Source organism: Callorhinus ursinus, unplaced genomic scaffold (assembly GCF_003265705.2).
Source record: "Callorhinus ursinus isolate GAN/ISIS: 27379988/994484 unplaced genomic scaffold, GSC_fseal_2.0 scaffold1, whole genome shotgun sequence".
Lineage (NCBI taxonomy): Eukaryota > Metazoa > Chordata > Mammalia > Carnivora > Otariidae > Callorhinus > Callorhinus ursinus.
The window spans coordinates 121,132,677-121,157,796 of record NW_027397063.1 but is presented as its reverse complement, the minus strand read 5'-3'; the positions used below and the strand labels follow the sequence as shown (position 1 = coordinate 121,157,796).

The 25,120-nt window shown below is 40.5% G+C and overlaps 1 protein-coding gene across 1 annotated transcript in view; it reads left to right on the top strand.

Moving 5' to 3' along the window:
* COL6A5 (collagen type VI alpha 5 chain) overlaps positions 1-25,120 on the top strand; it is a 159,194-nt gene that overhangs the window by 26,724 nt on the left and 107,350 nt on the right. Inside the window, exons 2-3 of the mRNA XM_073883726.1 lie at positions 18,092-18,187; positions 19,422-20,021. Of these exons, the coding sequence (XP_073739827.1) occupies positions 18,121-18,187; positions 19,422-20,021 (667 nt within the window). The 5' untranslated portion in view covers positions 18,092-18,120. The remainder of the gene's footprint in view (positions 1-18,091; positions 18,188-19,421; positions 20,022-25,120) is intronic.

The following is a 25,120-nucleotide window of genomic DNA, read 5'->3' as shown; positions in this document are numbered from 1 at the left end:
TGTGTGTGTGTGTGTGTGTGTGTGTGTGTGTGTGTGTGTGTGTGTGTAGAAGTAGGGGATTAGGAAAAGTAGGCCAGTAACTACAGAACAAGACAAAATGTGACCATTTCCAAGCAAGAGGATGGTCTTGGAAGTCTGAGCAGCTAGTATGGGGGGTCTGAGTATGTTGATGGATTTGGAGGTGTAGTTGAGAGGGGACATCCTCTCTGTGGAGTGGTGCCATGGGAAAAACAAGAGAAGCATGAAAACCAAGGGCAGCAGAGCCATGTGTCCCCCATGAGGTGGGCATCCAGCACAGGAAAATAAGACAGGGTAATTATCTGGCCTCTCTGTCCCTTCTGAGAGGGAAACCCGTGTGCCTCCCTGATGTTCCCAGAAATGGACCAGAGCACTAGGGAGGCTGAGACCTAGGCTGTAAGCCTCAGCTCTTCCATGGACCAGCTGTGTGACATTGGCCATGCTCTACAACCTCACTGGGCCTCTGATCCTCAGCTGGTAGTGAGTGGGGGCCCATGGGCAGTTGTAGCCTGCTGGAGGCTGTGGTTCCTAAATTGCATCCTTCTCCCCCTGCTGGAGCTCCATATCCTGGTGGGAGCCTGTTCTTGGCCTGCTTGGGGTGCTGGTACCCTAAGTTAGGGATGAATAACCAAGGACGGTGGAGAGAGGGGAAACAGGGTAGGGCACAGAAGGTGAGATGGCCTGAGTTTACTTTCTTACCATCATTCAGTCTGTCTTGCTCCTTTAGCTGCAAAGGGAGAGAAAGAGAGAAATGAAGCTTGGTGGTTGCAGAATGCTGTTTGAATTGTGTTTAATTTAAGATTTAGCAGTATAAACCTCCAATAAACTATTTACATACTTATTTTCAATCCAGTGGGCTCAAGACTGACACCAGTGCCGTCGATGTAACTTACTGCATAATTGCTGTTTTCTTTCAGTGTCTAAACCTGTCAGGAGGTTGGAAGCTTGCACTGCGCCTGTGTATTTCACTAAATTAAGCTTCTTTGTTTTCTTGCTTCACCAAATCACGTTTAGACCTCATGCCTTCTGTTTTAAAACAGACCGCCTCATAGAAAGTAGTTTGCCATTCAGAATGGGGGAGATTTGTGGAATGTAATTAGAAGGGAGATGATTATTCATTATTCCATTATCACTCTCCTATTTTGTCTCCTGGCAATGGTGAAGGAGTTCCGTTCTCCATCTCTCCATGGCTGGCCAACATGCGCGGAACATCCCTATGGGAAATAGCGAGGCCGCCTCATTGCCGTCCGGTACTGCATGTGGGACCTTCTCTTTAGATGTGTGGTTTAGCTACCAATGCGTCCTGAGGTGGGCTTGGGTATTCCCCCCTCAGAGACTGTGCTAGCTCGAATTCCCGATCAGCCTCAGAGTTTGAGCATTTGAAAGTGGGAGAAGGTACAAGTTGGTTCACGTGGCAGCTTTTTGAACTTCGAGTTCCTTTGTGCCCTAACTCCGGTTTGGGGTAGAAATCCTCCAGCATGGCCGACTGACTTCGCCAAGGTATCACTTGCTCCTGCCGCTCTCGGCTTCAGGACCTGCCATCATAACATCACGGGATTGGAGATACTTAGAGTTAAGACGATCCATGGAGGTGTGAGTCAACCCTCTCCTAGGTGCTGGGATCCCCACTCGGATGTCTTGCGACTTCTTTAGCTTCATCTTTCCTTCCTTTTTCTCTGCTAGTTTGGACAGGTTGGCCATTTATTAGTGGCTGCTGGCTTCCTCTGCCGAATCCAATCAGGAGAGACTGGGGAGTTGAGCCATGGAAGAACCAAGAACCATTGATAATAAATAATTAATAAAGGGTAGCTGCTCAGGAATAAGCACAGCGCCTGGGGTTCCCCACAGGTTTGTGGGGAAGAACTGGGGCTGGGAGGGGGGTTGGGAGTGGAAGGCCTGGGTTACAGCACTGCAGTTTTTCTGCTCTGAGAGGCTGCTCTTTTCTGCCCCTCCCCCCCATGCGGAGGGACACCAGGTTTCACCCTTCTTCAGGAACACATTACTAGCCAAGGGAATGAGAAATGAGCTTACCCATGCCAATTAGTTTTCCCTCAAGAGCGCAAGCAGTGTGAAAGGTAGACAAATTGGAACAGCTTATAGGAAGCAGAGGTAATAGAAAAAGCAAATAAAAAGGTGAAGTGAAAACCATCAGTTAGATGCCAAAATAAGACACCCCTCACTCATAACCCCTGATCCCCAACAACCGTACTTTGGCATTCATCTCTGAACAGGAGTGTCTTTTTGTGAGAGCACTGGGATCCCTCCAGGAGATTGTGAAACCCAAGGTAGTACAAGACCATGGAGAACCATTTTGAGAAGGCAGGCTCCGGCCCAGGTGCCTGACTTGCTAACTGTGGTCTCTGCCACAGACCCAGAAACAGCTTTGTATCCCTGAGAGCTCAGTTACAGCCTCCTTGGCTTTGGTCCTGTCACAAGCGCCATACTCAAGGGACCTGGGCAGAGTCACCCTCACCTGTGGACCCTGAAGTGATCTGGGAATCAGCTCAAACCCCTCTTGGCCATGGTCCAGGAGCCCCTGGATGTGATGCCATAAAGATGGCGACATGGGTTTTCCCAACTTCAGTCCCCTTCTCAAGAAGACTGACTAGCAACTATGCGTAGGCAAGATACCATTGTGAAAATCTCAGAATCACGCCCTAGGCCACAGAGACTGAGAAAGACAACTTTAGAAGGTAGGAGAAGCAGTTTCGCTTTGATCGTGTACCACTCCCTCAGGCTGACATAGGGATCACTGGGGGAATCTGTGGGACTTGACCACCAAGGATCAGACAGAGATGAAGGGGAACCTGGTTTAGCACAACCAGCACTCAGATCTTTTTGGATCACATGTCTGCATGCACTAGCCCCTGGGCAAGATCCCAGCCAGCAGCTCTGCCCGTCCACTAAGTCTAGCCCATGGCCCTGTCCGGCCAGGGAGGGATTTGAGTCCCTACCCAATGGCAGAATAGGCCATGGAGCCCATTCTATAGCTTCACCCAGGCGAGGAAGCAAATTCACAGCCCCGTGCAACTGCTGAGCATAGCCTCTAGCCCTGCCTGAGAAGAGGCCTGGTCAGAGAACCTTGGCAGCTGTGGAACCTTCCCGAAGCCCTGGTCAGGCGGGGAACCAAGCCAGCAGCCCTGCCCAATCGTTGAGCATAGCCTCTAGCCTCACCTGACCTGGGAGATGGAACAGTGACCCTGGGCAGCCTTGGAAGATAGCCTCTGGTATTGCCTAGGCAGGGAGCCCAGCCAGTGACTCTGCCCAATTGGGGTGCAGAGACTGTGGTTTCAATCTACCAAGGTTTCCAGACAGTGACCCCACCCAACCTCAAAACAAGTCTCCAGCCCCACCCAACTGCAGGATCCAGGGGAAGGCCCTGCCCAGGTAGAGAGCCTGGATGGCAGTGTCACCCAAGAGCAGAGCACAGCCAGCAGGCTACCCTATTGTGAAGCTCAGCCTGCAGCCCCACACATTTGACAGACAGCCTGTGCCCCTGCCTGATTGCAGAACAGAGCTTTGTCCGACTGTGAAGCTGTCAAAGGTTTGACATAGCCAAAGTAAAACCGATGAATCGCCGAAGTAGTAATCGGTAAAAATTATTGTGCACACAGTTTGCAAACCAGGAGCACTCAAACCAGAACATGGAATGAGTCTCAGGTATATTGTTATAAAGCAGCTTAGAGAGTGAGAAAGCAGTGACCCTTTATTCTTCACAGGAATTGGTTACAATATTATAATTTTCAATGGTTATATCATACCAATTATAAATAATAGTTCAAATTTGCTTATCATTTCTAGAGGCACAAGAGAGAAATGATGCAGGTCAAGGTAGCCTTGCAAAAAAAAGCTAAATGAAACTTTGTCTGCATGATTAAGCAGGTTCTGTCTGTTCAGGGAACTTTCAAGACTCCCCTCCATCCATCCTTGATTTCAACAATTCCGTCTGTTCAGGCTTTCTCTTGGCAGGCTGAGAGCGTGTCCAAACCATGATAGCGTTATTCTCCGTTACCACTGTTGATGTAGTCAGGTTGAAGAATCACACATTCGCTGTTTCCATTAGTCAGGTCATCAGGCCAGAGGGCCGTGTAATCACTTCTTCATTATTCATGCAGTTATTGTTGATTTCATCCAGTTGTCTGATCCTGATGGACACCATTTGGCATATAAGAGTGGCTGCAGACAAGCATTTAAAATCTTTGAGAATAAACAGAGCACCTGAGAGGTTGATATGAGAACAGCCAAGGATTTAACCAATTAAATAAATCAAATCGGTTATAATCAGATTCAGGCTTTACCTTTCTAAGCCCCTGTACGGTTTTTTCACAAGTTATTTTACATAACCACAACATGATGTATTAGCAAACACACATCCTCATGACCAGGTAAGGACGGGTGAACTTGAAGTTGTCAGATTTCAGGAGGCCATGTTGCAGGTGGGCTTTCTTCTAAATTAGGCCTCTCTATGAAATGTGAGAAAGCAGGCATTTTAATGAGAGGCATTTCTGTGGAAACAAAAGAAAAACAAAGGTTAACAGTTTGAGCATATTATAAATTCAGTTCTCTGAGTTTGGAGAGAAGCCAGTTGAGAAGATTTCTAGATGTCAGGTTCTACACATCCTTAGACGGAGGAAGGCAAGCAGTGATAATCAGACAGATTTTCCTGGTTTGCAGTGTGAATATGTCTGGTGACCTTTCTGAGTGGCCCCAGAGCAAAAGGCAAGAGGATTGTTCACACATTGAGCTGTTGTGCTGAGTCTCTGAAGTTTATATCAAGTTGTCCAGCTTTCACTTGCATGGCTTTGGGAAAAGGGCAGCTTTTTGTTTCACAGTGGTTCCAAGTCAGATTAGTGGGAGAAAATTGAAAATGTTAGTTTGGAGACTTTTAGCCACCTATTGGAGGAAATTAGAATACAGGACCCAGTCCAATTTACAGGTAGAAAACAATCTTCAAATACAATTAACAGTATTAGAATCTGATCTCTATGAAGGTATATTACTGAAATGTAATTTTTTCCTGCATAATCATTTCCTTTCCATCAAAAACAACAATAGCAAGACAAATTTATTTATAAATTAAGTCTAGTTTTAAAAAACTTGGCTTGATTATTTATGATAAGTGCAGTAAAAATAGTGATTGACCATATAGGTTCTCTTAAATCCAGAAAACAAAACATTAAAAAAACAGCTATGTTTTAAATTAAGTCATAAAAATTACAATCATCCTCATTAGTTCCTTTAGTCTTCGGTAATTAATTCATGTTGATCTTGATCTTATGTTGGCAGTTTTAAAAATTCATCTGTTTTCCATCAAAGTTTTAGAAATTCTTACCCAGTTCAGTGCTACGATCTTAAAGTTATCAGAAACCTGCTTTCTGGAATACTTGTCCATGAATTTCTCTGAAGATCAAACATATTTATGAAAGTCTCAGAGTAAAACAGAAATGACAAATGACTTAAAAACGGCCATGGTTAAAGATCAGATAAGAGTTCCTTATCATATAATTGACAGGAAAATTTGGTTATCTGTGATATAAAATATTATAAGACAGTAGCTGGAATTTTGGCTGATAACACTGTATCAGGACAAATCTGATACCCAGGAATTCCGTATGATTTCTGGAACATTTATATGAATAATTTCCATATAAATATTTCTTAAAGAAAGTTTAGTATCACTTCTTATTTGACAGTGCTTCCCATGAAATTTAACAGATGCAAAAGTTACATAGTTGTTAAAAAACAAAGAACAACTTAGCTCTTTTGGTAGAGAAGATTCAGTTTTCTTAGGAAGTTCAAAGACCTGATAGAGACAAAACATAGAATCTTTGTTTTTTTATGCAGAATACACTTATGGTAAAGAAAAACCTTTGTTTACAGACCAGAATCTAAGAAAACTGTGTCCTTTTAACAGAAAGAAAACCATATTCTAATTTTGCTCCAGTATACTTTTGATATCACAATTTTTCCTTTTCTTTTTCTTTTTAACTTAACTAAATCTATTTTAATCCTAGCCTGACCACACATAAAATTCCTTTCTCAGGGCGCCTGGGTGGCTCAGTTGGTTAAGCATCTTCCTTTGGCTCAGGTCATGATCTCAGGGTCCTGGGATTGAGTCGCATATCGGGCTCCCTGCTCAGTGGAGAGTCTGCTTCTCCCTCTGCCCCTTCCCCCACTCGTGCTCTCTCTCGCAAATACATAAAATTAAAAAAAAAATTCCTTTCTCAAGATTGATTTTCCACAAACCTACCACAGCTGTCTATATTTATATAGGTTTTGTTCTTTTTCCTTCTTATTCTGCAATAATCATTTTACTTTAGGATAAAATTACCTTCTTTTAGTCCTTTTACCAAAAATGCATCTCCATTCATCATACCTTCTTTTACTGAAAACACATTTTCTATTTTTCATGTATAGTCATTTTTTAATCCATATTATTTCTAGTAGTTATATAAAAACAAACACAAAAACAAAACAAACAAAAAACTTCCCCAAACCTCTTTTATTTTGCTGATAATTTCAACTTTATTAGTTCAAATATTATTTTCTCAATTTCAAAACTTACAAAGTTTATCTAGACAAGAATGCAAGGCAATTGTTGCAGAGTAATTATAGGTTTACTCTTACAGGATAACATAATTGCCTATATACTATGTTAAATGAGTATAAACTCCTAGGTCATATAGTTAAAATAAAGCATATCCCTTTTGGGAATTACAATATGGGATTCGCTCATGTCTATAGGCTCATCCTGACACTGCTCTTTTGGATTGGGAATGATAGAACGGGTAAGGGCAAGAGGATCCCCATGTCATTGCTAAAGAAGTTTGCTCTATGTTGAGTAGGCAGAATAAAGATTTGAAGTGGCAGCCCTATAAGTATCTGGGAAGCCATGAGCAGAATTCTTAGCCTTGTAAGCAGTTCTAAGAAATGGGGAAAGTTCTTTTAAACCAAGATTGCTGTCTGGCTACAAACCTGAAAAGAGAAGGTAACGAAGTATGAACCTCTCACAGAGTGATCACAGCCTGGGCGGGTGTGTGTGTGTGTGTGTGTGTGTGTGTGTGTGTGTGTGTGTGTGACCACTGTGTGTGTACAGGACAGAAATGGTGATTGGTCTTGTATTGACCTTTTTGGCTGGTTGCACAGACCCTTTTGTTATTCAGTTTATTGTTTTATAAGAGCAGTGGCTTTAAAACATGTTGGATCATTCCATGGCAAGGAATATAGTGTATATTGTGGCCCAGCACATACTTATGTATATAAAACCATATAAGTAACTGAAATAAAGTTTAATAGGCAGGCACTTATTTTCTCCTTTCAGTATATTCCATGTATGTACTCTGTTTTGAATTCTATGAAGTTATTCTCTTTTATTTATATACAGAATATAAATCTATAAATTATAGATAAAATGAAGATATATATTATCCATTTATCTGTATGGATCAATATAGATAATATGTATATTTTCTATTTAAATAAATATTAATCACCATTCCCCAATGGTCTGAGACCACAGTTGGAAAAACAAGAAGTTACAGTAAATCATTCTGCCATAGGAGAAAGCGCTCATGGATGTTCCCCTGCTTCTCACCTTCCAAAGGGATGCTTGCCTCGTTGCCTTCATTCTCTTAGCACCAATGCACACAGTTTGCAATGTTCATTTATGCTTATTACTCTAAATGTTCTGACAATTTCTCTTTGGTTCATTTTGTATTCTCAGCTCTTCTTCCAACTTTTTTAACGATTTGATAGCTCAAGTTGTTTTCCAGTGAAAATTAGAGAGCACACGATGTGAACTGTCATAGATTAGCATTCTATAGTAGATTATCCAGTTTGTAAAAACATTTCAAAAATTGTTAGAACCATATCCTTTCTCATAATAAATTTTTTTTCAGTGTGGCATAAAACATGTTTATTAATAGACTCAAATGTGGGTTTTTTTTTGGTCTCTGTACAAAAATTAAAAAGCTGAAAGTAGATAAACTTATGTTTAACATTCAGTGTTTGTCTTATTTGGAAATGATTTAGATACTCAATGAATATCCATTATTCAGTTTAACTTTGTGCAAACTTTGATCTTATTTATATTTACTTAAATTACTTGTTTTTAACAATTATGCTTGGATTAGATCTCAAAATAACCATCATCTTAAATTCTTTTGCTTGTTGACAAATTTTGAAGAAATGCCTACAAATTTAAATTAGCTTTTATTTATCGAAGATTATCCCAGATCATGTGAACTTGAAAAACCTTCAGGTTAGTTTCCATGTTTCTGAGAGTATACTTGATTTATATAAATGCTTAATTTTCTTTGAGCCAATTAAATAGAGCTCTTTACAAATTAATATTGGCAATACCATCTGGAGGTAGAAAAATATCCCATAGTCACAATATACACACATAGTCATGTGTAATGTACAGATAGACACAGAGATCTTATAACTTTTGTTTTAAAACTTTTAGCCATGTCTCAGGTACAAAACTGAAAAAAAAATAGTTGAATTCAAATTGTGTTTCTGACAGATGGACCAAGTTAAGTACCTGCTCAGAAGGCCAAAGTTTTTTACTACAGATTTTTTTATTTGTATGCTGCAGGGATCCTTTTAGAACTATTTTTGAAGTCATTTTGTCTTTTAGAAGCTTCTGCATATCAATCAAAGAATGAATTCCATTGTCTCTGAGAGGTTTGGGATCCTTTCTTTTAAGGGTGCCACATGAGATGAACCTATCTAAAACAAAAATTCTGCAGAATAGCCATTGTGATTCTACATTATTAAAAAGTTCACCCATTTTGCCAGAAAGGCACAAGATCATGGTCCAAGGACCAGGTAGAATCTATCTTCCCTTTGGATATCCTAAAATAGTTAGGATTAACTACGAGGGGCTCTGTTTTCTAATAGCTGTTCTAAAACATCTGGAATTGCGTGTTTTCCCCGATTTTTGAATAGGATGGGTGACTTACCCATCAGCAAACAAAAACAGAAACCAGAAAGCAAAACAGAAACAGAAGACAAGTGTACACAATACAGTTGGAGAGCTCAGAATGCAGAGAGCGGAGCTCAGATCCAAGAGAGACACCTCAAGCTCCAGGGTTGGGGAGAAAGCTGTGAGCTCAGTGGGCTCTGGGTACCAGCACTTCTGTCAACTCCACTGCCACTGGAGTTGTTGGAGGTCTTCCATGGATCCCACTTCTAACTCCATGAAATGTCAAAAGTTCAAAATAACCAACATAAAACCAATGAATCACTGAAGTGGTAATTAGCAAAGTCATACACCATAAAGAGACAGTTTGCAAAAAGACAGTTTGCAAAACAGGAGCACTCAAACCAGAACACTGAATGAGTCTCAGGGGTGTATCGTTACAAGGCAGCTTATATAGTGAGAAAGCAGTGACTGTTTATGCTTCATGGTGATTGATTACAATATTACAATTTTCAGTGGTTGCCTCATATCGATTTTAAGAAACAGTTCAAGTTCACTTATGATTTCTAGAGGCATAAACAAGAAATGATCCTGGTCAAGTTAGCCTCCTAAAATGAGCTAAATTAAGCTTTGCCTGCATTACTGATTCTGTTTGCTTAGGGGACCTTCGAGGCTAGGCTCTATCTGTCCTTGATTTTTAACAAAGCCCAGATGGTGGTTCCACCTTAACACAGAGTCCAGCCAGGGGCACCATCTAGTCACAGAACACAACCTGAGATTCCACCAGACCAAGAGCAATTGCAGAGCCTGTCCCACAGCACTGCTCAGTCGCAGAGTCTAAATGTGGACACCTTCCTGCTGGGGAACACAGCCTGTGAGCTTGCTGGGCCAGAGATGATTACAGAGCCCAGCTGGTGGCTCTACAAAAGTGGAAACACAACATACTCAAACTTCTGGGATGTAGCAAAAGCATTTCTAAGGGGGAGAGTTTACCATTATCAATGCATCCATTAAGACAAAAAGAAAGATCTCAATAACCTAACTTTACATCTCAGAAACTAGAGAAAGAAGAAAAACCTAGCCCAAAGTTAGCAGAAGGAAGAAAATAATAAAGATTAGAACAGAATAAATGGAATAGAGAATAGAAAAACAGTAGGAAAAATTAACAAAAATAGTTGATTCTTTGAAGAGAGAAATAAATTGACAAAACTTTAGCTAGAATCACCAAGAAGAAAAGAGAGAGGACTCAAATAATGCAATTATAAGTAAAATTATAAATAGATGTTACAACTAATACCACAGAAATATAGAGGCTCAAAGAGACTATGGATAGCTATGCCAACAATTTGATAACCTAGAAGAGATGGATAAATTCCTAGAAACAAAAAACCTACCAAGACTAAATCAGGGAGTTATACGCAAACAATGAATCATGGAACACTACATCAAAAACTAATGACGTAATGTATGGTGATTAACATAACATAATAAAATAAAATAAAATAAAATAAAGACTTAATGAGGGAGAAATAGAAAATATAGAGAATGGACCAATGGGTAAGGATACCAAATCAATAATCAAAAACCTTCCAACACAGAAAAGTATAGGACCACATGGTTGTGAATTGTACCAGACACTTAGAGAAGAATTCTCAGACTTTTCTGAGAAATTGAAGAGTAGGGAACACTCCCTAACTCACTGTACAAGGCTGGCATGAACCTGAGACATTAACCTGAGATAAAGACACTATGAACTCTGAGAAACAAACAGGGTTCTAGTGGGGAGGGAGTGGGGAGATGGTTAGCCTGGTGATGGGCATTAAAGAGGGCACGTACTGCATGGAGCACTGGGTGTTATACGCAAACAACGAATCATGGAACACTACATCAAAAACTAATGATGTAATGTATGGTGGTTAACATAACATAATAAAAAAAAGAAAGAAAGAAACATAAAAAAAAGACACTATGAGAAAACTACAGGCCACTCTATCTGATGAATATATATATGAAAAATTCTTTCTTTTTTAAAAGTTTATTTAAATTTCAGTTACTTAACATTCAGTGTAATATTAGTTTCTGATGGACAACTTAGTGATTCAACACTTACATATATAATACCTAGTGTTCTTCACAACAGGTGCAAAATTCTTAACAAAATGCTAGCAAACTGAATTCAACAGTACATTAAAAGGATCATATGCCATGATCAAGTGGGATTCATCCCTGGGATGCAAGAATGATTCAACATATGCAAATCAATAAATGTGATATCTCACATTAGTAGAATGAGAGGTAAAAGTCTTATGATTATTTCAATAGGTACAGAAAAGGCACTTGACAAAATTCTATGTCCTTTACTGATTAAAACACACCTCTCAACAAATTGAGTAGAATGAACATACCTCAACATAATCAAGGCCATATATGACAAGTATGGCATATCCTACTCAATGGTGAAAGGTTGAAGGTTTTTTCTCTAAGATCAGGAACGAGACAAGAGGGCCCACTATTACCATCCTATCCAACATTGTTGGAGTAGGTAATCAAGAGGACATGACTGCTAGTTGACTCTCAAGCTGGACCCAGGCAATCAGAAGTTCCTCATCTCTACCCTGTCCTTAGTATATATGCTATACCCAACACTCCCATATTAGGAATTGTCCAAGGACATCACCTCAAGAGAATAAGGTGTGGTTGAGGCCATCTAGACAATATATGTAATTGAACCCAGTTAAGGCCTCTACATAAACTTTTAAGATTCTGGTGGGTGGCTGTGGATATCTACTTATCTTGCTTCCACCCAAGAAAAGCCTCATGAGTAAATTCCATCGCTTATTATTGCCACCTACCAATCTGGAGTGGTCTGCCTCTTTCTTTACTTTCTCCTTGCCCTCTGTGTACAGGGGCCAGTTTGTGAACCAGCAGACATAGTACTAGAAGTCCTACTGCCAGAGCAATCAGACAAGAAAAGAAATATAGTCATCCAAATTAGAAAAGAAGTAAAATTGTCTTTGTTTGCATATGACATGATCTTATATATAGAAAATCCTAAAGACTACCAAAAAACTCTTAAACTAATGAAAAAATTCAGCAGGATATAAAATAAACATACAAAAATCAGTTGCATTTGTATACACTAACAATAAACTCTCAGGAAAAGAAAAAAACCAATCCCGTTTGAATAGCATCAAAAACTATAAAATGCTTGGAATAAATTTAACCAAAGAAATGAAAGATCTTTACACTGAAAACTATAAGACATTGATGAAAGAAATTGAAGAAGACACAAATAAATGGAAAGATATCTGTGTTCATATTATTATTAAAATATCCATAATATCCAAGGCCACCTACAGATTTAATGCAATCTCTATCAAGAATCCAATGGCATTTTTCACAGAAATATTAAAAAACAATCCTAAACTTCATATGGAACAATGAAAAACCCCAAATAATTGAAGCAATCCTGGGAAAGAAGAACAAAGCTGAAGGTATTATATTTCCTGATTTCAAACTATACGAGAAAGCTATAGTAATCAAAACAGGCTGGTACTGACATAAAAACAGATACATAGACCAATGGAACAGAATAGAGACCCTGGAAATAAACTCATTCACATAGGGTCAATTAATATACAACAAAGGAAGCAAGAATATTCAATGGTTAAAAGGATAGTCTTCCCAACAAATGGTATTGGGAACACAGAACAGCCGTGTACAAAGGAATGAAACTGGACCCCTATCTTACACCACTGACAAAAATTAACTCCAATGGATTAAAGACTTAAAAATATAAGACCCCAAATCATAAAACTTCTAGAAGAGAGCAAAGGGGAAAAACCTCCTTGACACTGGTCTTGGCAACAATTTTTTGTATATTACACCAAAAGCTCAGGCAATGAAAGCAAAAATAAACAAGCAGGGCTACATCAAACTAAAAAGTTTTCTGCACAGCAAAAGAAATGATCAACAAAATGAAAAGGCAACCTATGGAATGGGAGAAATTATTTGCAAACCTATCTGATAAGGAGTTAATATCTAGAATATACAAGGTGCTCATACAACCTGATAGCTTCCCCCTAAAAAGCAAACTTGCAAATAGTCCAGTTAAAAAATGGACAAAGGACCTGAATAGACATTCTTCCAAAGAAGATGTACAAATGGCCAACAGGTGCATGAATAGGTGCTCAACATCACTAATCATCAGGGAAATGCAAATCAAAACCATACCTTACATTTGTTAGAATGGCTATTACCCAAAAGACAAAAGATAGCAAATATTGGTGAGAATGTGGAGAAAAAAAGAACAGCTATACACTGTTGGTGGGAATGTAAATTGGTGCAGCCACTACGGAAGACAGTATGGACGTGCCTCAAAAAATCAAAACTAGAACTACCATATGACCCAGCAATTCCACTCTACATACATATCCAAAGGAAATAAAACCACTATTTTGAAGAAGTATCTGCATCTTCATGTTCATTGCAGCATTGTTTACTGTATTCAAGACATGGAAAGAACCTGTCATTGACAGACAAATGGATAAAGAAATGTGATACACACACACACACACACACACACACAAGAATATTATTTAGCCATAAAAGAAGGAAATCCTGCTATTTACAACAACATGGATGAATCTTGAGGGCATCATGATCAATGAAATAAGTCAGATGGAGAATGCAAATGTTGAACAATCTCACTTATGTGTGGAATCTAAAATAACCAAATTCACAGAAGCAGAGTAGAGTAGTAGTTTTCAGGGGGGTGGGGGAGGAATGTGTGAAGGTAGTCAAAGGATACATACTTCCGGTTATAAGGTGAATAAGATTAGGGGATGATTACATCTGTAGTTACATTAACTATAGTACAGTATGGTTAGTATAGTTAATAATACCGTATTATATACTTTAAAGTTGCCAAGAATATAGATCTTAAAAGTTCTTAGCACACACACACACACACACACGGAAAGGTAAGTTAGCTAACTTTATTGTGGTAATCATTTTGTAACGTATACATTTATCAAATAATCAGTGGTACATCTTAAACTTACTCAATGTAATCTGTCAATTGTATCTCAACAAGTTGGAAAAAAAGACAGTGAATTGAAAATTATGGAACATGCTGTTTGGGGGGACAGGTATTGGAATATTATTTGGTATAACCCAATGGATGGCAGTTTGGCAATACTCATAAAATCTTAAACATACATTAGATCTAGTAATTCCACCTCTACAAAATTAAGTTATAGATATATGCACATATTCGTGAAATGGTGTATATGCAAAGTTACAATATTTATGTATAGTGTTTAGTAAGTGCGTACTATGTGTCAAAAGCTGGAGATATAATGATGAACAAGACAGACAGAAATCCCCATTCTCTTTGAGCTTGATTCCAAGCTCTAGGGAGAGAAAGGCAATAAAAATAAATGAGTAAGACATGCCTGCCTACCTTACTTGCTGCTGCTTCACCATTTTGGTGCCAAGACCTGCAGAGTGGGGACCTCAGCTGAAGAGGGAACTAGAGTGGAGCCAAGCCAAGGCTTGCAGGCTGGAGTGGAACTGCACACAGATGGCCACCCAGGATATCTTCTTTGAGGTTCTAGAACCCACAGGCGAATAGGGCAACTGAGTTAATCCTGGGCTGGGTGCAGCCCAGTCTCACTTTCCAAATATACATCCAACCAGAGGAAGGAAATATATACAGCTCTGAATATTTATTGATTCCTAAATCAGCATGGCTTTTTAGAGAGGCCTTCCTTTTATCCCTGACTTCTAATAATTTCCTCCTCTTGAAAAACATTACTGAAATATGGAGCCAGGAGTTAAAACAAATTCTCTCCTCCATAGACAATCTATATTAATTGATTGGAATGTTTAACATCATTAAAATGGCAATATTGGCGGCACCTGGGTGGCTCAGTCAGTTAAGCATCTGACTTGATTTTGGCTCAGGTTATGATCTCAGGGCTGTGAAATCGAGCCCCTTGTTGGGCTCTGCACTCAGCAGGGCGTCTGCTGGAGATTCTTTCTCTCCCTCTCCCTCTGCCTTGCAACCCCCTGCTCATGCTCACTCATGCTTTTTCTTTCTCTCTAAAATGAATAAATAAATCTTTAAAAAATGAATAATAATACTGCACAAATTTATCTACACACTGGAGGCAATCTCTATAAAAATTCCAGCTGCCTTTTTTGCATAAGTTGACAAAGTAGTTCTAGAAGTCATTTAGAAATAGGTGGGGCCCAGAACAGCCAAAACAACCTTGAAAAAGAACAAAGTTACAGGACTCACATTTCCTGACTTCAAAACTTCCTACAAAGGTAGAATAGTCAAGACTGTGTGGTACTGGCATAGGAATAGACATATAGATATAAATGAAATAGAATTGGGAATCCAAAAATAAACTCATATACTTATGGTAAATTTGTTTTTGTGCATACCAAGACAACTCAATGGTAAAAGAAAAGTCCTTTCAACAAACGGTGCTAGGACAATTGAATATCTACATAAAGAAGAATAGAATTGTATCCCTACCTCATACCACCCACAAAATTAACTCAAAATGGATTGAAGACCTAAATGTAAAAGCTAAAACTATAAAACTCTTAGAAGAAAACATCAGAGTAAATCTTCATGACTGTGGAGTAGGTAATGGTGATTTAGCTATGACACCAAAAGCCCTAGCAACAAAAGAAAAAATAGATAAATTGGACTTGATCAAATTTAAAATTACTTGTGCCTTAAAGACAGCCTTAAGAAAGTGAAAATACAACCCACAGAGTAGGAGGAGCATATTCGCAAATTATATATCTGATAACTGTCTAGTATCCAGTTTATATAATTAGTTCTTATTACACACTAAAAAAAGATAAATATGGGCCCAGTTAAAAATGGGCCAAGTGTTTGAATAGGTGTTTCTCTAAAGAAGGTATACAAATGACCGATAAATAATTGAAAAGATGCTCAATGTCATTCATCATTAGGGAAATGCAAATCAAAACCATGGTAAGATACACTTTTACACCCACTAGAATAAAAAAAGACAGAAAATAACAAGTGTTGGTGACAATGTAGAGAAGTTGGAACTTTTATTCATTGCTGGTGGGAATGCAAAATTGTGCAACCACTTAGGAAAACAATTTGGCAGTTTCTCAAAATGTTAAACATAAAGTTACCATAAGACCAAAAATTCCACTCCTAGGAATCTACTCAAAGTATTTCCTCAAGAAATGAAAACATGTATCCACACAAAAATTTGTACACAAATGTTCATAGCAGCAATATTCATAATAGTAGAAACAACTCAAATGTTCATCAACAGAAGAATAGATTTTTTAAAATGTTGTATATCCATACAATAGAATATTAGCCATAAAAAAGAATGAAGCACTAGTACATGTCACAACATAGATAAATCTTGAAAACATTATGTTAATGAATAATTCCAAACACAAAAGGCCATATGTTATATTATTCCATTTATAGTAATGTCCAGAACAGGCAAATCTATAGAGAAGAAAGTAGATCAGTGTTTGCCAGGGTCAATTGGAAGGGGAGGGTGGGGATTAACCACTAAGTGGTATGGGGTTTCTTGTGGGAAGGGGTCATGAAAATGTTCTGGAATTAGTGATAATGGATACAAATTCTGTGATATACTAAAACATATTGAACACTGTAAAGGGGGTAAATCTTACAGTATGCAAGTTGTATCTCAATACTAAAATTAATGAATAAGTAAAATATGTGGTATTTTAGAATACGATGAATATAGATTTAAAAGTCATCGTTCGTTGACATGATTCAGCCACTAACTACTGGGGAGCCTTGTTAGTAGCCATCCTTAGCAAGATAAGGGGTTAGTCTAAATGATCTGTTGGGTCTCTTCCAAATCTAGATTCCAATGATTCTTTCAATCTTCCTTAATAATCATCAATTTCAAAAGAAGTGCTGGAAAAGTCAACTCTAGAAGAAAACCCAGCCCTTATACCTTTGGTATCTCACTTAAGGCAGCTCTATTTTTAATATTGGTTATTTGATCTCTTTTCCTCTTTATAAAGAACAACTCTGAATTGATGGAATTCCTAAAAGATTATAATGTCCCCTGAAGATTTCTGATTGATTGTGAGCTGCATGGAGAGAAATGCTGAGCTTAAGTAATTTGTAAAACTGAGTATCTCTGTAAATGAGAGAACAGTTTTCACAAGGGTTTCATGAAGAAAGAGACATGAGGGGGTGCCTGGGTGGCTCAGATGGTTAAGTGTCTGCCTTCAGCTCAGGTCATGATCCCAGGGTCCTGGGATCAAGCCCCATGTTGGGTTCCCAGCTCAGCAGGGAGTCTGCTTTTCCCTCTCCCTCTGCCTCTCCCCCTGATTGTGCTCTCTCTCTCTCTCTCTCTCAAATAAATAAATAAAATCTTAAAAAAAAGAGAGAGAGAGACATGGATAGCCGTTGGCTTTTTTGAGCCAAGGTGTGAACACACACGATAGTCATTGTTGACATAAAAATAGAAGGTTAAGGTGGCACCTAGGTGTCTCAGTCAGTGAAGCCTGACTCTTGGTTTCAGCTCAGGGCATGATCTCATGGGTCATGGGATCGAGCCCTGCTTTGGGCTCCATGCTCAGTGGGGAGTCTGCTTGAAGATTCTTTCCCTCTGCCTCTCCCCTCACCCCCCCTAAAATAAATAGATAAATCTAAAAAAAAAGTAAAGAATAGGTGATTTGTGAGGACACAGATTTCATATGACACATATGTATGGTGGTTAAGAGCTTGGACTCTGCAGTCACCTTGTCTGGGTTGGCATCCTGGATCTACCACTTACCAAGCCACTCTGTGCTGGTTCCTCATATGTCACATGGCCAGTGTATTTGTCCCTCCCCGTAAGACAGTTGTGAAGATTAAATTAGCTGATACTCATAAAGCACTGAGAAAAGTATCTAAGCCATGGCAAGGACTCAGCAAACGTTAGCATTCTCTGTTTGCAGTATATACTCCAAATGCTTCATGAGCATTTTAAACACACCTGGCACTACTTGACAGGCACTTGTTCAGTGAATTGCATTCTAACCCCGATTCTCCAGTAGTTATTTCTTGTTATACAATGAGATTTTTCATATTGTACATAACATTTTTTACAGAATAAAAGCAAGAAACTGTCATTAACAAAATGAAGATCCTGCTTATTATATTCGTCTTAATCCTTTGGACTGAAACATTGGCAGATCAGAGTCCAGGTACCGGTATACTTTATGTTTATTATCATTTAGGAAAAGAAACATTTTTATGCCTTAACTAACATTCAGTTTAATACATAGAAACAAAGGATTTATTTATTTATTTACTTAAAAAATCAAAGCAGACAGCATTGACTGAATCGTAGTTGGAGGCATGCTATGTCAAGTAAACTTAATCTCTCAAAGGTGACAGAAAGCCAGGGGCAAAAGCATGAATTATGCTACACCTGGCTAGAAGAACTTTAATTATTCATTGATTTGCTTAGGTTCCAATGTTCCATGTCTCTGTGAATAGAGTCGACTCATTTGTTTTGTAGGTCAGTCTGCATCCTAGGATTTCCTGATAAACTTCTGAGTTAACTTGGAAAGAGAGAGAGCAATTGTTAGGCATTTACTAGCACATCACTAATTTCCAGCATGAAGGTGGCCAACTGCTAAAGTGGATGCTGGTGGTGCCTCCCTTGGGCCCAGACTCTCTTCATCAGGCTAGTACACTGCTCGCCCCCCACCCTACCTCTGGACCCAGCTGCTGTGAATATTGCCTGTAACAGCTCACAGACATGGCCCACTTTCTCAAGAGACTTGCTCTTGGCTCTTCTAGAGTCAGCTAATGCAGGAGATTGTGCCCATAGCCCTCCGCTCCTTCCCTGCAATTCCTAGGGATGGTCTGCAGCCAGTGACTGACTGAGAGAAGAGTATAACAAACTGGCCCTCTTGCCTCAGAGAGTGACATGCTCCAGAGTCCTCTCAGATCAGGCAAATATGGTGCTTTGCTCCTCTCCTCCTTCCCTTATCCTGCTTCCCCTCAGTGAAGCCCCTGCCCCCCTAGTCCCTGTCTTAGATCTGCTTCTAAACTCTCCAACCCAAGACACCTGCTTACCTGATATGGTTTCTAAAAGTTATTCTTAATCCACAGACCACTTGGGGGGCTTTCTTGTTTATTCTTTAGTATATTACCAGAGTTTGGAGTTCCACAATCAAAAAAAAAAAAAAGTCTCTGGTATAGAGTTGAGAAAGAAAAGAATTATTGCTTCATTTTACAAAAGTCCTCTTGTTTGATATTTTCACAAAAACCAGAACAGTTTCTTCTGTTTGACCTCCAGAAGACATTTTCCTTGGGGTTCTGAGTTACTCTTAACTGAGGGCGTAATCTCAAATGAGTATTGTGGTCTCAAATGTAAAGGCTGAACAATCAATCACCCTGTTTAGGTTTGTTGTCATTTTATTTTGATAGGGCCGGGCCCTGAGTATGCAGATATCGTGTTTCTGGTGGACAGCTCTGATCACCTGGGAACTAACTCCTTCCCTTTTGTGAAAGCGTTCATCAACAAAATGATCAGCAGTCTGCCCATAGAGGCCCACAAGTACCGCGTGGCCCTGGGCCAGTACAGTAACCAGCTCCACAGTGCGTTCCAGCTGAGCACCTTCAAGAGCAGGAACCCCATGCTGACCCACCTCAAGAAGAACTTCGGCTTCATTGGCGGCTCCCTGAGGGTGGGCAACGCTCTTCGGGAGGCTCACAGGACCTACTTCTCTGCACCGGCCAGCAGGAGGGACAGGAAGCAGTTTCCCCCGATTCTGGTGGTCCTGGCTTCCGCGGAGTCTGAGGATGACGTGGAAGAGGCCTCCAAGGCCCTGCGGGAAGACGGGGTGAGGATCGTCTCTGTGGGGCTGCAGGATGCTTCTGAGGAGGAGCTGAAGGCCATGGCCACTGCTCAGTTCCATTTCAAGCTCCGGTCAGTCAGGGACCTTGGCGCGTTTTCCCAAAACATGACACAGATCATCAAGGAAGCCACCCAGTACAGGGATGGAGCCGCCCCTCCCGATATAGAAGGTAAGGAAGGCTTGGGTCCCATGCAGGCAGCTCTGCACCTTCCACCCTCATCTTCTGCAGCTTGAGTCCTAGTTCTGGTGATTCGCCACACTGAAGTCCTGGACATTTCTACACTTTCCTGTCAATTCCAACTGCCGTGTCTGCTTGTGTCTTTTCTCTGACAGGCATCCTCTTGCACTCATTTGTCTTCTCACAGCTTGGATGACTCCTGACATCATTTAAATCTCAGCCCCGTAGTCTTATCCTGTTGGAAGGCTTTCCTTTCAAATTTCTTTCGTGTGCCTCACAGTTCCCTTGCATGCTTGATGACAGAAGCGCCTCCCAGAGTGAATGATTACTCCTTTTTGTGTTGGTCTCCGCCAATGAACTGGTGGCATGTTGAGGGCAGAACTGGGCACTTAGATGTATCTATGTATTCTTCAGGCCTACACAGTGCCTGACAATGAGCTAGCATTCTATTTCTTTCTTTTTTTTAAAAGATTTTATTTATTTATTTGACAGAGAGAGACACAGCGAGAGAGGGAACACAAGCAGGGGGAGTGGGAGAGGGAGAGGCAGGCTTCCTGTTGAGCAGGGAGCCCAACGCGGGGCTTGATCCCAGGACCCTGGGATCATGACCCGGGTCGAAGGCAGACGCCTGACGACTGAGCCACCCAGGCTCCCCTAGCATTCTATTTCTTAATGAGCGAATAAATGGAAGTCTTACAGATGAAGAAAGAAGTTCCGAGTCTGTTCTCTGGCCCTCACAGTCCTGGCACAGTGTGAGGCCCATGGTGAATGCTCCGTAAATGCCTGTCAGCTAATACAGAGTGACACTAAATGGGAAGGATAACTTTCAAATGAGACCAGGCGGAGAAGAGTATACCCTCGGTTGTACAGTAGAGCCACAGTGGGCTATGGTCTTGAGCCCTCCATCTGCTGTGTTGGCTTATCCCCTCCTGCACTGTTTCTTTTTCCTTACACATGAAATCTCTCTAATGAGTGTCAGGACCTGCTAAAGACAGGAATTTGACTCATTCCCCCTCTCAGTTATCCAATCATTTTGTGCTTGTATTTTCTACATCTAAGACACATTTTTCTCCACACATTTTAACATTTTTGACATTAGGATGTGTCTTGCAATAATGCTATTTTTTTCAGTTTCTAAGAGCTGCCATTAAATAATAGCATACTTGACAGTAGACTGGATCTTCAAATTGAATATTGGAAATATTTCTGACAAGCTTATGGGTATGAACGAGACCCATGAATAGCTCAAATTGAACTAACTCAGCACCCTTTCTTGTATAATGTAGCACCTTAGCTATCACATCCCCCAACATAAAAATTTTCCCCAACTTATTTTCTGAGAGTCACCAAGAGTTTCTCGTGTGGCATCACAGGCCCTTCCTCTCCGGCTCCATCATCCTTGATGATGCCTGTTGTGTGCACAGCTGCCTGAGAGTAACACCTTACTTCAGTTACTGCAGCTGGTTTGCCTTGGGGGATGCTGTTTCTCAGCTTTATCTCAAAGCAGCCGCCCATCAGAACCACCAGGTGCCACATCCGCCTTCCCATCAGCCGCTGGACATCCCTGTTTTTCATACAGAAATGCAAAAGACCTCCTTCTCATCTGCTTACATTCTTGATCCCCTTGGCCAAAAGGAGGAATACTTACGACCCCCCTGACTTACAATGTCTCACGTGAAAAATGCTTTATTATGTCTTAAGTGAGTACTCCATGGAGACCTCAAAACAGAAGACTCTTGAGTACAAATAGTTTACTTGGCAGGTGATCCCAGACAGCATTAGGAAGGAATGGGTAAACTGAGACCGGAAGCTGCCTACGCAGTGTTGATGATCAGGCAGGCAGAACCGGCCAGTGCACAGCTCCAGAAAGGAGTGTGCCGTACTCATGAGAGGCTCCCACCATTCTCTCCAGAGTAGGGTAGAAAGAGTTCCTGGCAAAATGGATTTTCTTGGCTGCCTCCACACTTAGTTGGTAATGATGGGCCATTCTGAGCAGGTACTATCTAGTTCTAAGACTCAAGGAAGCCACTTGGTATGGTACAAAGTGCTCTGAACACAAGGTCAGAAGACCCAGACACTGCCACTAGCTGGCTGTGTGAACTTGGGGAATTGATGTCATCTCTCTGAGGCTTGCATCAGCATCCTCATTTGTAAGTGGTAGGAGGAGGATGACCTTGAAACTTCCTTTCTGCCCCACCGTTACTGATTCCATGGCTATAGCTATGGCCTGGTTTTTTAGTAGGACCAGTTCAGGCCTTAATAACATATAGACACTAACATAACATAATAAAATAAAATTTTAAAAAATTTAAAAATAAATAAATGACATATAGATTCCCTGAATAATAGGAAGTTTATTTCCCTTTAGCATTACAGGGCTGCTGATCAAGGTGACCAGCTGTCTCTCCTCTATTTAGATACTTGGGTTGGTGGTGGCTCTTCTATCTTCACGTATGACTTCCAGGGTGTCCTGGGAATTGTGACTTCTGAGGTGCCCTGGGGATTGTTGTACAGCTGGTGGGTGGGGAAAAAAGATGAAAGATCACTCATGGGAAGGTTTTGTGGGTTAAGCTTAGAAGAGACACACATTAGTTTTGCTCACATTTCATTATCCAGATTTTAGTCCCATGGCCACACCTAGCTGCAAAGTGAGGCTGGGAAGTCATGTCTAGCTCTATGCCCAAGAAGAGGAAATGGGTTTTACTGAGTGTTTACAAGGTTCTACCAGGTAGTGTTGCTTCTGAGGCACCAGGAAATCCCTTTCCTTCCACTCTCCTGATCTCTCAATCCTGCTGCCTTGGAGAAATAGCAAGTTCTTATGATTTATGTTCTTTTCCTTTCAGTGAAGAAACCCTCCTGTAACCCTCCACTCTGGGGACCTGGGAGATCCTTCAACTGTATAGGTGGCTGCTTAGTCTGTGCTCTGCAGGACAGTAGGATTTTACCACCTTCTTAGAGGGTTCTGTGTGCTGATTGTGCTTCTCACCTAATTTACTTCACAACAATATAGTACAACAAGGTTTTGCTTGATGGGATACTATCCTTGCCTTTAGAGGTTAAGAGTAAGAACTTCAGAGTCAGGGAGGTCTAGATTCAGACTCTGGCTTGCCTGCTAATGGCCTTGAATAAGTTATTTAACCTCTGAGCTTCAGTTTCCTTACCCATAATGTGAGGATAGTAGTGCCTACCTTGATATGGGTGAGATGGCTTGTATGGCATTTGGCACACAGTTTACTGTTATTCATAGTAATAGCTATTTGCAAATAAATACTAACCCGAGTAGGTCATGCTGGGAGTTTGTTTTAGCTAACTGCATGGGGTGCACAGCACATTGATAGATTTATGAGAATTATTTGTTTTTTAATTTTTTTATTGTTATGTTTATCACCATACATTACATCATTAGTTTTTGCTGTAGTGGTGCATGATTCATTGTTTGTGCATAACACCCAGTGCTCCACGCAGAACGTGCCCTCTTTAATAACCATCACCAGGCTAACCCATCCCCCCACCCTCCTTCCCTCTAGAAACCTCAGTTTGTTTTTCAGAGTCCATCATCTCTCATGGTTCATCTCACCCTCCGACTTACTCCCCTTCATTCTTCCCTTCCTGCTATCTTCTTCTTCTTTTTTTTTTCTTAACATATATTGCATTATTTGTTTCAGAAGTACAGATCTGTGATTCAACAGTCTTGCACAATTCACAGCGCTCACCATAGCACATACCCTCCCCAATGTCTATCGCCCAGCCACCCCATCCCTCCCACCCCCCACCACTCCAGCAACCCTCAGTTTGTTTCCTGAGGTGAAAAATTCCTCATATCAGTGAGGTCATATGATACATGTCTTTCTTTGATTGACTTATTTCACTCAGCATAACACCCTCCAGGTCCATCCACGTCGTTGCAAATGGCAAGATCTCATTCCTTTTTATGGCTGCATAATATTCCATTGTGTATATATACTACTGCTTCTTTAACCATTCATCTGTCGATGGACATCTTGGCTCTTTCCACAGTTTGGCTATTGTGGACATTGCTGCTATAAACATTGGGGTGCATGTACCCCTTCGGATCCCTACATTTGTATCTTTGGGGTAAATACCCAGTAGTGCAATTGCTGGATCATATCGTAGCTCTGTTTTCAACTGTTTGAGGAACCTCCACACTGTTTTCCAGAGGGGTCGCACCAGCTTGCATTCCCACCAACAGTGTAGGAGGGTTTCCCTTTCTCCACATCCCCGCCAACATCTGTTGTTTCCTGACTGGTTAATTTTAGCCATTCTGACGGGTGTGAGGTCATATCTCATTGAGGTTTAGATTTGGATTTCCCTGATGCTGAGCGATGTTGAGCACTTTTTCATGTGTCTGTTGGCCATTTGGATGTCTTCTTCGGAAAAATGTCTGTTCATGTCTCCTGCCCATTTCTTAATTGGATTATTTGTTCTTTGGGTGTTGAGTTTGATAAGTTTTTTATAGATTTTGGATACTAGCCCTTTATCTGATATGTCATTTGCAAATATTTTCTCCCATTCTGTCGGTTGTCTTTTGGTTTTGTGGACTGTTTCTTTTGATGTGCAAAAGCTATTTATCTTGATGAAATCCCAGTACTTCATTTTTGCCCTTGCTTCCTTTGCCTTTGGCGATGTTTCTAGGAAGAAGTTGCTGCGTCTGAAGTCGAAGAGGTTGCTGCCTGTGTTCTTCTTTAGGATTTTCATGGACTCTTGTCTCACGTTTAGGTCTTTCAACCATTTGGAGTCTATTTTTGTGTGTGGTGTAAGGAAATGGTCCAGTTTCATTCTTCTGCATGTGGCTGTCCAATTTTCCCAACACCATTTGTGGAAGAGACTGTCTTTATTCCACTGGACATTCTTTCCTGCTTTGTCAAAGATGAGTTGACCATAGAGTTGAGGGTGCATTTCTGGGCTCTCTATTCTGTTCCATTGATCTAGGTGTCTGTTTTTGTGCCAGTACCATACTGTCTTGATGATGACAGCTTTGTAATAGAGCTGGAAGTCCGGAATTGGGATGCCGCCAGCTTTGCTTTTCTTTTTCAATATTCCTCCGGCTATTCGGGGTCTCTTCTGGTTCC